This window comes from Lutzomyia longipalpis, chromosome 1 (genome assembly GCF_024334085.1).
Source record: "Lutzomyia longipalpis isolate SR_M1_2022 chromosome 1, ASM2433408v1".
NCBI lineage: Eukaryota > Metazoa > Arthropoda > Insecta > Diptera > Psychodidae > Lutzomyia > Lutzomyia longipalpis.
In genome coordinates, this window is record NC_074707.1 from 45403141 (window position 1) to 45418401 (window position 15261).

Here is a 15261-nt window from a genome sequence, read left to right on the forward strand (position 1 = left end):
GTAAACTGTTATACACGTCGCGTAGAAAAAAGTCAGTCGTGTATTATACATGGCGCTGATGTACACGTTTGTTTGACATTTCTTCATCCCCTCCACACTTTTTTTTGCAAGCGCGCAAGAAGTTTCTCCGAAAAGCTAAAAGTTTCTTTGTAGCCACGAATTTTTCATCAAAAAAAGCTCATTTTTGTGGGTAAAAAGTGAAATTTTTGTTAATTCAAAATCTTTAGTGTTTGTATTTGCAAAGGAACTTGCAGAAAAGGCATCCAAGGTGCAAAGAAATTGAGCATAAAGAGAAAATCATTCAGTAGACAGTGACCATTTTGTTTGAGGGTGAGAAAAAAGTTCTTTGATTTGCCAAAAACGTGGTGTTGGCCAAAATTTTCCACTGTAATTTGCATTTTCTGAGAAATCCCCTAATTTGTTTTTGCAATAAATTCACAGAAAAGTAGAATAGAGAAGGAAAATGGTTAAGGAAACAGCTTATTACGATATCCTGGGTGTTCGACCAGAGGCATCAGCGGATGATTTGAAGAAGGCTTACCGGAAGTTGGCGCTCAAGTACCATCCGGACAAGAATCCCAATGAGGGTGATAAGTTCAAGCAGATCAGTCAGGCTTACGAAGTGCTGTCCGATCCAGAAAAACGCAGCATTTATGACGAAGGTGGTGAATCGGCGATCAAGAAAGGTGGTTCCGGTGGTGGTGGAGGCTTTACGAGCCCCATGGATCTCTTTGATATGTTTTTTGGTGGAGGCTTCGGAGGGAGCAGGTGAGTTTCTTTTTTTTTTTGTAATCACAAAGTTATTTCTTTCTCACTTCTCTGTATTATGAAAGTGACCTCTAATTTTCTGCATGGTCACGGTGAATTTTCACACTTAACTTCCGCCCAACGGTTTTCTCTGACCTTTAATTTATTAGTCACAGAGAAAGATAAAAGCAGAGAGATTAAGGGATTGTTTTCTTGTTTTCCTCTTTGCACAGACGCCGAGAACGCCGTGGGAAGGACCTAGTGCATCAGCTGAGCGTCACACTGGAGGAAGTGTACATGGGGGCTGTGCGGAAGTTGGCGCTCCAGAAGAGCGTGATTTGTGATAAATGCGAAGGGCGCGGCGGCAAGAAGGGTGCAATTGAGAAGTGCCTGACCTGCCGAGGGACGGGCGTGGAGACGAAAATCCAGCAAGTTGCCCCGGGGATTGTGCAGCACTTTGAGCACATGTGCCGCAGCTGTCAGGGCCAGGGGGAGCTTATTGCGGCCAAGGATCGCTGCAAGAACTGCAATGGGAAGAAGACGGTGCGTGAGCGGAAGATTCTCGAGGTGCACGTGGAGAAGGGAATGCGCGACGAGCAGAAGATTGTCTTTTCGGGTGAGGGAGATCAAGAGCCAGATCTGCAGCCGGGTGATATTGTCATTGTGCTGGATGAGAAGGAGCATCCGGTGTTTAAGCGATCACGCGAAGATTTGATAATGACGATGCACCTGCAACTTGTGGAGGCACTCTGTGGCTTCCAGAAGGTGATTAAGACACTCGATGAGAGGGATTTGGTCATAACATCCCTCCCTGGGGAGGTGATTAAGCATGAATCATTCAAATGTGTCCTTGGCGAGGGGATGCCACAGTACAAGAATCCATTCGAAAAGGGACGTCTCATCATACAGTTTGTCGTTGTTTTCCCGGAAAGTATCCCACATGAGGTGATTCCAGCGCTCGAAATGAGTCTCCCTGGACGACCGCAAGTAGCAGTTCCCATTGATGCAGAGGAATGCACACTGGTGAGTTGAAAATTTCTTTTCCCTTCTCGCCAAATAAATAAATTAAATTAAATTTTTAATTTTTCTTCAGACGGAACTTGAACCAAATCACGGTCACAGTCACAGATTTACTAATGATGACGAAGAGGAGTACTACATGCATGGTCCACGTGTCCAACAATGTGCTACTAGCTAAATTTATATTAATAAAATCACGTAAGGAAATTAATTAATTTGGTAAAAAAAACAAATAATTCTCTCTGAAAGGATAAATAGGCATTATTATATAAATAATTTAGGAATTATTATGAAAAAAAAATTATAGTGTTCGGTATTTATTTATAAAAAGAAATCCTTAATCACTATAAATATTATTATGTAGGTTATTTACTTAGAATGCGCGTGAGAGGACATTAGGGAGAGAGAGATTAAACAAACAAATTTAGAAATAAAGAATAATCTGCGATCAAAGAGATGAAGAAATTCACGAAGAAAGGACAATGAAGAAGCATTCCAAAGCACGTCCGGAAGGCTTTTAAAGGCTTAAAAATATACAGGCAGGACCAGCAAGATCATCAAAGGTACGTCCTAGCATTGCGTGAATTTTTATTCCTTTTTTATCGAGAGAATTTTGTGAGAGAGAAAATAAGAAAATGTCACCAATTTATAATTTGACGATTAAGCTGTATTTGGGCAATTAAAAATAATCTTTGCGTAAAAAAATTTAAGGATTTTTCTTTCCAATTTCATTTTTTGCAGTGTATTTTGTGGGGGATTTTCTGCCATGAAGAGCGCGTGGGGGAAAGCGTCGAAGCATTTTCCGCCGCACACAGCAACGAATTTCAAGTATTTTGTGGTTGAAAAAATAAAGAAAAGCTCACCCATCATCAGTTTGTCGGAGTTGGTCGGCGTGATAGAACCTGACCCGGAAGTTTGTGCGTGAAGAACGAACAATAAAAAAAGACTTGTAGTGGTGCAGGATGGCACACAAGCGTGGGAAGGATGATGGAAATTTGGAGAGTATCCTGGAGGAGGATCAAAGTGATGAGACGACAAAGGATAAATTTGCAGGGAATTGCATTAGGCTGTGTACAGTGCTCATTTACCTCTTCTCCGTTTCCATTGCCGCAATTATCCTTTCCTGCTACTACGTCTTCTTCTGGGAGCCCACAACAGATTCCAAGGAACCACCAATTAATTTGCGAGAGAAAACATTCCGTCATCATTAAATTTTCTTCTTTTTTCCTCCTCCTCCTCCTTTCCTTGGACAAGGACGAAGGGATGTGGAAGCGCACACACATTGGGTATTTATTTTGTCATTCAATCACCTTAATATAAATATTTGGGATTACATATAGAAGCTGCTTTATAGCTTAAGGGCTCTGCACAGGGGGGAGAGAACGATCAATAGTTTGGTGGTCACATAATTTTTCACGTAAGGTTTCTCCCTGCAGAGACATTCGGTTTCTTTATGCTCTCATTTACTTTCACGATCAAGTGCAGCAAAATAGGTGGATGGATGGGATGAAGGAGGATTTTATATTGATGGACAAACATCCCAGATGCTAAATTCTCCAATACATACAGACAGGCAGGCAGATCTCTCTTTGTTATTGCCTGCAATAAATTAAATTTTATTCATTGCGATTTATTAATAAAAGTCCATGGGGCTTGTAACTCATAAATTTTATGTGAATGTAACATAAAAAGAGTTCTAAAGGAGAGACAAAGCAACTCTGCACAAACACTCCACCAATTTGAGAGAATGTGGGATGAGCTTAAGTCATTAATATTCAATTTAATCGCAGATAAAATCTCGTTGGAATTACAAATTAATAAAAAAAAAGAAAAGAAAGAATAATGAGAGATGGAAAAGATCTTAATGTATTTATTCTATTTCGATGTTTCGAGAGCTCAGATTTCCCTCTTCCTCAGGCAAATAATGTTAATGGCACAGACCTCTTTTCATCGTTTCATTCGCTTTAAATATGCAAAATACAGAAGAATGAAATGACGAAAAGATTAATAAAATTTTAACGACATTCTACCTTTTTTTTTGCCTGAGGAAGAAGAGAAGCCAAGCCTTCGAAACGTCGCAATAGAATAAATACGAGTAAATAGAAAATAAAATCGTTTCCGTGTCCAAAGATCGAATAAATAAATGAATTTGTTCATAAACTCTGTCAAAGAGTTCATTGATCAATTTTCGATAGAATCTATTTTTTATTTTACTTGGTAGAGCTTCGGTGCAAAGTAAATTTGAATAGACCAAAATTAATTTTTTTCTTGAGTTGTTAAAAAGCAGAAGTCGACTTCTCAAGTCAAGTTTCTAAGGAAAATGACAGGATCTTCTAAGAAATAAAAAAAAAACATTTAATTTGACTATAAAATCTGTCTTTAAAAGTAATTTAAAAAAATAATAATGAACTTGAAAAATCTTATTTTAGCTGTCGAGAGGTTAATAATTTTCCGATTCTTTGATCGACTTTGTTTTCTCACTACAAAAATCTAATCTTTTTACTTAAAATTTGAGAGAGAAAAGCTCCAATATTTCTGAGGGAAAATCAATCGAATTAATTTTTATTTTAACATAAATTTATCTCGTTAAAAAAATTTATTTATTTTTAGAAGAATTTGTTGAATTCTCTGAATTTCATGCTTTATAGCCCCGCGTGTGTGTGGAATTTAATCCTTCTTCTTTCCGTGTGATTAATCCTCCGCGTGCTAAGCTTCTCTGCATTATTATGGGGTTTCATCCTAGCCAGAATGGGGATCTGGTTTTGTTGGCACAGATCTACCATGAGAGAGAGAGAGAATTCTTCATGGGAAAAGGGGAATTCTCTCTGTCCCCAATGTCCATGCGCGTGGAAAATCTTCGGGATGTCTCGCATGATATTTTTCTCTTCTTTAGCTTAGTTTTAGTCTTTCATCACACTCCCCCGCATATGAGACATTAATCTCTCGCGCGCGCAACATCTCACAAATCCCATTTTTCCCTCAACACCAATTTGTAAAAGACAAACAAATTCCTCCACGGCAGTGTGTCCCCCCAAACGATTAATGAGCTTTTTAGTTGAAAAGATTAATAAACTTTTGCGAAGGATTTGTGATTTTTTTTCCTTCAGCGTGTGATTCATCTTGAAATCTTCTGTGCTCTATAAAATCTCTCTCACAGCAAGAGAAGCTCGTATAGACGTAATTTTCGGTCTGTTTAGCAAATATTTTGCAATTTTAGCACGAGCTACTGTTGAGGGGTCAGACGTGTGGGGGTGGAGTGTGTTTATTATAATTTTCTCAACAGTTTAGAGAAAATTCGTAGTGCGGCATTTTGTGTTGTATACAACAACGCAAATTGATGTTCATTACCAAACATTTCATCTGTGAGATTTGATGTTACTGCTGCTGCACTGTCATTTCTCCTCACACACGCGTAAAGAATCTCAAGGAAAATTTTATTGACAAAGGCCCAGAAGAAGGAGATTTCCCGACAAAATTTAATTTGAGAAAATTCTGCAAGAGAGAAGGGAAAACGACCTTCTGCAGGGAATTTTATTTTTGGTGTTCCATTAACCCAATTTCTGGTTATTTACCTCACTACAGCGGTGGAGTGTTTAAAAAATCGATTTTACATATCTGCTGAACTACATGAAGAGTCCCACAGAAGGAGTAAACGTGGAGGATTGATTATGTGAAGAGAAAATCAATAAAGGAATAAATTAAAATTTGCAATGAGTTACAAAAGTAATTACAATCCCGAAGAGAAGATTATCCTGGCACGGGATGATGCCAAGGATCGGCTATATGAGCCAAAGCCCAATAAAAAGGCCATCAGGATTCTTACGGTGGCCGCGTATGTTTTATGTGTGTCACTAGCTGCAATTATGCTATCACTGTATTACATCTTCCTCTGGGATCCCTCCATAAAGCCCTCCATCCACTCCAAACCTATTTCTTGCGGTTTGTTAAAATAGATTTTCTTCTATTTATTTAACAAATTTAATTCTTCCACAAAATTGGATTTTTTCCTAGAAAATTAATTAAAAACTTCTTTTTTTTTTCATTTGCAGATAAAACAGTAATCCCGGAGAATATTGCAATAAAGTTGGCAAATTCAACGGAAATCTCCCCTGAGCAGTTCTTCAGGATCTTCCTGAAACGCTACAAGACAATTCAGTTGCAAGAAGGGGCAGAGAATGAAGTGCTGGAAATTAAACAACTTCCCCCCGAGGGAACCACGGAAGGTACAACAGCAGAGGTGCAGCAACAGCAGCAGCAGCAGCAACAGCAACAGCTGGTGAGGAACGACAGTGATGATTCAGATGAAGAGGACGATGAGGCAGAGTCCAGTGGGCAGAATGATTTGAGCTACACACAAAATTCCAATGACACCGTCCTCCTTCTTGATCAAGACACCGACATGACCAACACTTACTAACAAAATCTTTAGCTAGCTAACACATCCCGAAGCCTATTTTTTCAGAAGAAAATATAGCAAAAGAAGTAGAAAATTATAAGAAATTAGGATCTTTAGGAATAATTGTGGGAATAAGATGAGCAGTTCTCCTCTTTTTTCCGGCAAATTGTATAAAATTATATTAGAAAAATAATCCTGTAAAGGAAGTAATTTATTAAATTAGAAAAATAATCAATTTATTGCTTTTTTTTTCTCACCAAAAAGAAATTTTAATTTAAAAACGTTAAAAAAGTCTCCAAAATTTCAAGTCTCCCAACGGCCATTTTGACGAAAATTCCGAAAAGTCAGTTGGCGTATGATTTTTCAAACATGCATTGTTTTTCTTCATCCGCGTAAGAGAAAAAAGCCAGATTTTGTAATTAAATATTTGTGAAAATGAATGTTTTTGTGAATAATATTGAAGATAAAGATGCTCTGCATACGTTGGTGCTGAAGGAACTCCGTGAAAATGGTATTAAATACCAGAAATCAAAGAAGCGTCAATTGGGTCAGGTAAGTTTCGGCACTGAATTGCAATTTTGGGGCGCTTTGTTTATGTTTTCTCTTTGTTTTCCAGGACAAAAATGGCTCAAGGAGGATTTTCCGCATTCCCCTGCATCAACTGGAGCTCACAGATGTTTTTCTCGTCAACGGGAGCATCGTTCAAGTGCCCCAATTTGTTTCCGATGCATGCCAGAGGATTCTCGAGGAGGTCACAACGGAGGGATTATTTCGCAAAGCAGGTGCCACGGCACGACAGAAAGGCATTCGGGCATTGCTGGAGAATGGGCAGTGCTTGGAGAAAGCTCATCATGTAATTGACGTGGCAAATGTCCTCAAGAGCTTCTTCCGTGAACTTCCGGAAGCTCTCCTGCCCAGAGGGAACATTCAGGATGCAATGCTCCGATGTCTCTTCACGGAGCACAAGCTGAACACCCTCTTGCTGACGTGCCTCCTTCTGCCACCGCTCACACTGAATCTCTTGACGTTCTTCATGCAATTCCTGCACACTGTTGCCCTTCACAGCGATCAGAATCGCATGACAATTCAGAATTTGGCCATAATCTTCACACCGAGTCTCATGCCACTACCGGAGATGTATCCAACGCGCCTGGAGAACTACGTGAAGATCATTGAGATGCTAATTGAGAATTCAGATCGCATTGGAATTGTGCCAGAGCGGTTTGTCAAGGGGCATCAGACAACCGAGGCGGCTACCCTCAAGGAGGAGAAGAAGCGCAAAAAACGACGAAGTGGCTCCCTAACGAGGGTCTTCAATGGGCTCAAGAAGATTGTCGGTGTGAGGGGCTCTGCAGATGATCTCGATAAGTGCGTTGATGTGAATCCCGTCACCCCGTGCCTGACAAAATCAACGAAGAAGCGCAAAGCTGCCGAACAGGTGGGAATGAGTGCGAAGAAGAAGAAACAAATTATGGCTCTACTGCCCAATGGGAGCCTCCTGCCCAGCACACCGATGATCACGAAGGACAACAAGAAGCTACGACTCAGCTTTGGCTCATCATCATCGAGGCGCATCACGAAGTTTCCCGGTGTGGAGCCACCGGAAACCATCACGGAGAGCCACATTGAATTGCCACAAATGGAGAGACGCTGGAGTGTCGTTGGGACACCGATAAAGAATGAGACAACGGGAGAATTTGATGGGGATACCACGAAATATTTCTCTCCAGTTGTTTCCCTGCCATGTTTGACATTCAATCCCGATGCATCCGGGCATCAAGATATGGGCACAAGTACGGAATTTGCAAGTGTGCAGACTACACCGGAGAAAACGGGCATGAATGAGATGGAGGAGGACAAGGATTATGTGAAAATTTCCAAGAGTGAGTATCAGGCATTGAATGAGAGAGTTGCAGCCATTGAAGCACGAATCAGCCAGGAATTCTCCCTGCCCACTGCTGTGGCCACCCTTCCGGCGGACGCTGAACTCGTCCAGGATGTCTATGAGCAAACCCTGGAGGAGACAGAGTCCCTTAGTCCGCCAGCAACGGATGAACTTGCACGCAGATTGAGTCGTGACCTCAAGATACGCCGTAGTGGTGAAGGGAGAATCTTCCGGTCGCCGAGTGCTCGCAAAATTGGCACAATTCGTCGACGATCCCGTGAATCTGCTGCCAGGGTGACACGTACAAAGTCCTGGCATGTGGGTAGTAATGCAGATCGTGTGAAATTTGCTGGGGATTTGCCATTCTACCCTTCCAAAGGAGCACTAAAACGTGGTCGTCCGAATACAGTTCAATCGGGTCTTCGACATCCCAGTCCAGCAGCCACGGTGCGGAGTGGGAATCAGGCGGAAGCAGCACCAGCAGCAGAAGATCACGAGATGTGGACGAGTGCTGAGGAATTTTTCGTGGGACAACCACAAATGGAGACGGATGATGAGAAAATTGTGTTCATAACGGAAAAGAAGAAGGAAATACCGGCTTTTGGGGATGAGGAACAGAGGATGGTGTTGAGATCAGCGGCAACTGCACAGGCGGACACAGAAGTCACAAGTCCGAGATTTAAGACAAAGATTGCCGTTAGTGGTACACCGATGCTTCCCCCGCGGGGTATTCCGCCAAAGAGGACAACACCAAGGCCACAGAAAGCCTTCCCAAAGACTCCATTTGAGCAGCAGCAGCAGCAACTTCCGCCCACTGGGAGGGCATCAATTGCACGTTTACGGAGTCAAAATGCCGGGATGGTGGCGGCGAAGGCGAAGCTCTTTGATGGTATGAGTGGCGAAGAGGGACGCACAGGAAGACCTCCGGATGTGGAGGATGCAACGCCCAAAAGGGTAGGACGTTGTCCACGAAGTCAGAGACTCTGCGATGTGGATGCGAGTCGTGCTCTACGCCCCGTTAATGCTGATGGCGGGAGGACATTCCTCAAGCCACCAGTGATTAAGCCAGCACCACTTGAGAACACCCCGAGGCGCCTTGTGAAGGTTCCAGCGCGTCTTCACAGCCCCAATACACCCATGAGGGCTTTTCGTGCCAATTCTCGTTCACCACGTGTGCCAAGGAACTACCGCTCTCCACGTCATTAGTCATCCCACAACAAAAGAAAAATTAATAATTCTATTGGAATCTTATTGAGAAAAATATATATTGTGTAAAATTATCCTGGAAAAATTAATCCGCTCTGCACTAATCATCCGTAAGGAACATCTCCAGCAGATCATCCTTGGAGATCTTCTCAACACCCTCAAGGCGTTGTGGGCATTTCCAGCGGATAAATGATGGTAATACACTGATATGGATGTTCTTATCAGTTCGGAATGGGCACTTCATGTCTTTCCAGCTGCAAAATATTAACAAAGAGGAGGCTCTTATCAATCTCTTGAGCATATCTTCGGCAATAGATGCTTCAGACACTTCACAAACACAATAAATTCAATAAAAATTGTAAAACTTACAATGGACGATCCCCCACTTCGACGTAGATGAAGTAAGAGTTGGGGGCGGCCAAGGGAAGAGCCTTCCGGACATGGGGTTCAGCATCATTGCAGTCTGGACACCAAGAGACTCCATCGACTTTATCTCCGGTAAAGTAGACATTCACATTTTCTCCTTTTGCATCCAAATTCTTCATGTACTCAATGAAGGCTTCATACCCACGCAATTTCACCTCAATTACCATTTTTACTTGAGAATTTTTTAATATTTTTGCCGGTAAATTAACCGCAAGAGATCACAAATGTCACAAACTACTGAGATCCAATTTTTTTATTGGTTTGATTGAGGAATCTTTCAGGTATTACTATGTCCCATATTGAAGCAATCTTCTCATATAAGAATCAATTGGTGGAAATGTTCCCAAAGCTGTGCAGCCGTAGATGGGACACATGTTAAGCTTAATTTTATCAATGAAAACTACGAGAGGTTAATAAACAGCTGATTTCGTGCGAAATGTTTGTATTTTCCGTGTGAATTCTAAGAATTGTGCAGCAAAAAAATTAATTTGCAAGAGCAGGTAAAAAACAAATAATATTTACACGTGGAAATTAATAAATTAACATTTTATTCCTCCTACTAATTCATTTTCATTTCATTTCTCCAAATTCTCTTTGGTGGCTACAAATAAATTAATATTAAAACAGCTAAAAAGAAGGAATTTGGGAATAATGAAAGGCTGATTAAATGCTATTTAAACGAGTGATAAATAAGCCAAAAATGTCTCAAGTCCTTACGGCGTATCTGGAACAAATTGGGGAGCCACCGTGGACTTCTTTCTTTGTCAAAGTATTTTTTTAAATAAACATTTTTCATTAAATATTACATAATGTCTCACGAAAGTTTCTTTCTTCTATTGTAAATTAATTTTGTTTTTAGTATAAAGACGTGGACAATGACTATTTTGGCTTATCACACTTCAATTGGACCCTCAAGTCTGGGAATAACTACCACATCCTACGCACGGGAGCTTTTCCATATATGAAATATCACTGCACAAAGCGCCCGTACGAGGATCTTTCTTTTGAAAATAATTTCTATGGGATTATAAAAATTCTTAATTTAGGTGCGTTGAATGCTTGAAGAATTAATTATTGAAAAAATATATTTTTCTAATTAAAAATTAACTTTTTTTTCTGCAGGAATTCCACAACTAATGTACGGAATTGCTGCAACACAACTCATAAAGCATGTCGAGTACGTCTCCGTGGGAGAATCCAACAGAAAAATCCCCATTTATTTCCTCTACAAGGAAGATAAGGGAGCACGATTCTGACGAGAAGCCCCAGAAGGTTATTAATTAATTTTATAAAAAAAAATTAAGACTTCAAAATATAAAGAAGAAATAATCACAAGAAAACGCACAAAAATCACGGCAAAATAGTAAAACTCATGTGACCTTATTGTATAGCTGCTAAAAGATATATTTATAATTGTACAATCTATACAGAGACAACTTTTATAATTTCGTCACATTGAAGTGACTTGAGCTGTGAGAGCGCAAATAATGTTAGTAATGCCAACAAGAGTGATTTATAATATTTTGCTGCAAAACAAAATAAGAAGTGAAAAAATTCTCAATTAGCGCCATTAAAAAATATTGTATAACTTGAGTAGTTAGTTAGTTGTGTGATAGGGAAGTTTGTGGAGATTTTTTGTACTTAAAATTACATATATATATATAGTGGAAAGTTACAGGAAAAGCTTGGAATGGATTCACACAGAAGGGGGCTCACAATTTCAGTGATTTTGCTCGGGACAGCACTATGTACCGTAATGTTGGCATATTTTGTATTTGGCGACAGCAATGATGCCGAAGGATTGCGTACACTGCGAATGATTGCTATTCTCTTCAGACATGGAGATCGTTCACCCACACAACTCTACCCCAATGATCCACATCTCAATCATCCATGGCCAGGTGGACTTGGAGCACTATCGGAGGTAGTATGTTGTTTTCATCCAGGAAATTATTGGGAGTTATAAAGGGCTTAAGAGAGACGTAAGAGAAGCTAAAAAAATAAGATATTCCCTACAGAGAAGGAGGAAAGGTCATCTGAGAAACTTTGACCTATCTTTCTGTGGGAAATATGTTATTTTAAGCTCTCCCATCGTCCTTGTCTGGCTTAATTAGTAACGTAATAAGTCTCAGTCTTGCCTTGAAATTTATGATTTATTTTAGATGAAAATTTATTGATCCAAACCTTTAAATGCAGCAATAAAAAACATTTTTTTCTATGAAAATATTTAAGAGGTTATTGTGGACAATCCTACAATTCAATGTTAAGTAATTAAAAGCTCATGCTTAGCTTTTTTTTTCTTATAAGAAACTTTCCATTTTATAGGTCTATAAAATAGTTGTTTCAAAATGTTAATGTCTTTATCACATTTTGAATAATTTATATATCTCTTTTTACGAGAAATATTCTAATTATTTTTGATGAATTTGTTGGTTTTATTTAAGGACAAGTAATTATTATATTTATTAAGGAAAATTCTGTGACGATTTGAGTACAAAATAATGTAGAGAAAGATTAATTGAGTACATAATTAAATTAATAAAAATTGGAAATTAACGACGTTTTGAGGGCAAGAATTACCATCATCAGGCTTGAAAATTAACATCATCTTAAACCTTTATTCGTATTGGAGTTGAAACGATTCATATTTTTTAAAGGGATTGAAAAATCGGAAGATGAATTAAATATTACTAAACTTGTGTATTGTAAAAAAAGAGATAAAAATTCTTTATTTCATCAAATATAAATCAACGTTTTGGTCTGTTTTTAAACCTTCTTCAGGTTGTTGTAATTAGTTAAAAACACCTACGTTAATAATTGAAAGAAGTGAAACACAAAACTTCTCGCCTGATTGCTCCATTGGAGGTCAATCTTTTTCTAATTGCAACAACCTGAAGAAGGTTTAAAAAGAGGCCGAAACGTTCTTTTATATGATGACATCCAACAGTCGTTAATCGCAACGTGTTAACGTGTCAAGAATATCAGACTTCTACAGAAAAAGCGGAAAAATCTGGTCAGTAGACATCTTAATGTCGACAATTAAATCAGCAAAAAATACTTTAATTAGACTAAAAAGCCATCTGTAGTATTTTACACCATTTGAGTCATTTTTAGGGGATTCACAGATCTGTGAGACTTAACTTTCGAATTTTTGTAAAAACAAAAAGAAACTTTAAAGCTTTTTCTTACTCTCTCTTTCTCAATTTTTAATATTTATTTAATTTTGCAGAAAGGATCTCTGCAGATGTACAATTTGGGAAAGAACTTGCATATGCGGTACTATCGTTTGCTGCCGCCAAATGGTCTCTACTCACAACACGACATGTACATCGGGAGTAGTGCTGCGGAGCGATGTATAATGAGTGCTCAGAGCTTCATGGCGGGCTTTATGCCACCACTTGAAAGCCGAAATCCCCTTCCCATACCCTGGCAACCCGTTGCAATTCATGCACCACCACGACTTCAAGACTACGTATGATCTCTTTTTTTTGATGAGGAATTTGGAGTTAGAAAAAAATCTTTCTTTTGCAGTTGTATGCACAGAAGAAACCATGCCCAAAGTATGAGGATATGCTGAAGAAACTCTACGTAAATCCCCCACCTGATGTGGTGGAGATGAATCAGAAGAATGCTGAATTGTATCGAAGATTATCCAAAGAAACTGGCTTAAATATGTCAACTATCCTCGATATGGAATTACTTTACAATACATTGGCAATCGAGAAGGATGTTGGGTTAACACTTCCCGACTGGGCGGAGGGTGTCTTCCCGGAAAAAATGCAACCACTCTACGAACGGAGTTACACCCTCTTCACGGAGACACCATTCATGAAGAAGATTAAGGGGGGCGTCATTGTAACGGACATACATGATAATATGGTGAAAAAGCTCAATGGACTGCAGAATCGTTCAATCTTTGTGTATTCTGTCCACGATGTGACTCTTGTGAATTTCATGAGGGCCATTGGGGTTATCGAAGAGACCGCTAAGGTACCCGAATATGCTGCAACAATTGTGGTTGAACTCCATCACAGTGTTATCTATGAGGATGATTTCGAAGTTAAGGTATGTGTGGGTTTATACGGTGGGGGGTGTGTTTGTTTATTCTGCATGTCCCAGAGGGATGAGGGAGGTAAATAGAGCACGTACATGTGCAATAGATTAATTTAGATGATGCTTTTAATAAATTCAACAGATTGTCTACTACTTCAACAGCGAGGATAAATTCCCGAAAGAGCTATCGATTCCCAATTGCGAATCCCCGTGCTCCTTAACAGCTTTCAGCAAATCCGTAGACAACCTAATTGTGCGGAATTACGATGAGGCATGTCAGCTCTTCTAACTACATACTCATGCAAAGGTAAGGATTAAATTTTCAATGAATATTAAAGAAGAAAAAAAAAAGATTTTTAACGCTCTGGAGTAAAAAGTCGTGTAATCTGATGACATCAACATGGTGTGTGCGGGATTATTGATTGTTGTTGTATTAATTTCGCGGCATCAATAACACGGTGCATTTACACACGCAGGGTTAATAAATCACCAAGAGATGGAACAAGGAGAGCGTGTGGGAAGGACACACATAAGCATCACCAGTAATATGATTAATGAATGTTTAATAAATCATTTATTGTGGGTGCATCAAAATCTGTGACATCAAATTCCGGCATCAAAACTCTTTTTTTTTGCTCGTCCTTTAGTTCTGCTGAAATCCACTCATCAACGACATTGCAGAAATTCCTGACTTTTCTTTTTTTTTTTTATTAAAGTCAGGAATTATTAATTTTTTGAGCCGGAAAGAAAATCAATAAAAAGGATTTTTTGTTCTTAAGAAATTAATTTTTAAAATTAGTCTATACTTTCCTCTTTTCATTGTGAATGAGTTTGCTCTTTTCTTCAATAAGATGACTTAGCCCCAATATAAATTGCCTGATGCTTTTGCAGTTCTTCATAATAATGCTGTGTGGTGGAAATACTTCTTAAGGAAAGAATATTTTAAAGAACTTTAAGAAAAATATTAGGGGAGACCGGGGTTAAAAAAGTCACTTAAGGGTTTAGAAAAAGCTCAAATTATCATATTTCCCAAATAGATAAAACGAAATGTATAGCTCATTTCTTTAGGAAATTTACTGCCCTATACAACTCTTTCTCAGATCATTTTGTTATATCTAGCTAAGAAATATGATATTTTAGGCTTTTTCTAAACCCTTAAGTGACTTTATTAGCCCCGCTCTCCCCTAATAAGAAAAAATTAGGTAATGGAGAATAAAGTCTCTGTGAATCATTTGAATTTGAGACTCTTGAAAATTCAATTTGGAGGTTTAGTGTTTATGAGATTTTCAGTGAGGAGTACACATCATTATTATGTAAGTTTCTCCACAAAGTCTTTCGGGATATCCTCCTTGTGTGTGCTAAATAATGGAGAGAGAATTGCCCAGTAATTCCACTTCCATCTCATCCTCTTTTCCCTTTTCCAAAAACTTTTAGCCCATGAGTGGAACTAAAATGGGGCTTTTGTGCAAATTGCTATAAACGGAATTAATTTTAAGAAAATTAATTATAATTTTCAACCCCAAAATTT

The 15261-nt window shown here is 39.0% G+C and overlaps 5 protein-coding genes across 6 annotated transcripts; 4 read left to right on the top strand and 1 right to left on the bottom strand.

The window, feature by feature from the left end:
* Window positions 1–34: 34 nt before the first annotated feature.
* LOC129787746 (dnaJ homolog subfamily A member 1-like) lies at window positions 35–2472 on the top strand. Its single transcript, XM_055823496.1, has 4 exons — window positions 35–330; window positions 442–768; window positions 981–1770; window positions 1841–2472. Exons 2-4 carry the CDS (start codon window positions 464–466, stop codon window positions 1943–1945), a joined length of 1200 nt encoding a protein of 399 aa, XP_055679471.1. The 5' UTR covers window positions 35–330; window positions 442–463; the 3' UTR covers window positions 1946–2472.
* Window positions 2473–4377: 1905 nt separating this feature from the next.
* On the top strand, window positions 4378–6398 carry LOC129787747 (uncharacterized). The gene is made up of 2 exons (XM_055823497.1): window positions 4378–5706; window positions 5817–6398. The coding sequence occupies exons 1-2, from the start codon at window positions 5478–5480 to the stop codon at window positions 6182–6184; spliced, it is 597 nt and encodes a 198-aa protein (XP_055679472.1). The 5' UTR covers window positions 4378–5477; the 3' UTR covers window positions 6185–6398.
* Window positions 6399–6509: 111 nt separating this feature from the next.
* Window positions 6510–9339, top strand: LOC129787748 (uncharacterized). Its single transcript, XM_055823498.1, has 2 exons — window positions 6510–6715; window positions 6780–9339. The coding sequence occupies exons 1-2, from the start codon at window positions 6599–6601 to the stop codon at window positions 9252–9254; spliced, it is 2592 nt and encodes an 863-aa protein (XP_055679473.1). The 5' UTR covers window positions 6510–6598; the 3' UTR covers window positions 9255–9339.
* LOC129787751 (thioredoxin domain-containing protein 17-like) lies at window positions 9295–10626 on the bottom strand. The gene is made up of 2 exons (XM_055823503.1): window positions 9624–10626; window positions 9295–9508 (listed from the first exon to the last, which is right to left on the bottom strand). The coding sequence occupies exons 1-2, from the start codon at window positions 9845–9847 to the stop codon at window positions 9355–9357; spliced, it is 378 nt and encodes a 125-aa protein (XP_055679478.1). The 5' UTR covers window positions 9848–10626; the 3' UTR covers window positions 9295–9354.
* Window positions 10627–10837: 211 nt separating this feature from the next.
* Window positions 10838–14515, top strand: LOC129787749 (lysosomal acid phosphatase). 2 transcript variants are annotated; one of them, XM_055823500.1, is made up of 6 exons: window positions 10838–10952; window positions 11359–11604; window positions 12910–13152; window positions 13212–13745; window positions 13876–14040; window positions 14210–14515. In XM_055823500.1, the coding sequence occupies exons 1-5, from the start codon at window positions 10851–10853 to the stop codon at window positions 14020–14022; spliced, it is 1272 nt and encodes a 423-aa protein (XP_055679475.1). In that variant the 5' UTR covers window positions 10838–10850; the 3' UTR covers window positions 14023–14040; window positions 14210–14515. The 2 variants fall into 2 exon arrangements, with proteins under 2 accessions (XP_055679475.1, XP_055679476.1); XM_055823501.1 differs by having other exon boundaries at window positions 10839–10952; window positions 11346–11604.
* Window positions 14516–15261: the final 746 nt, after the last annotated feature.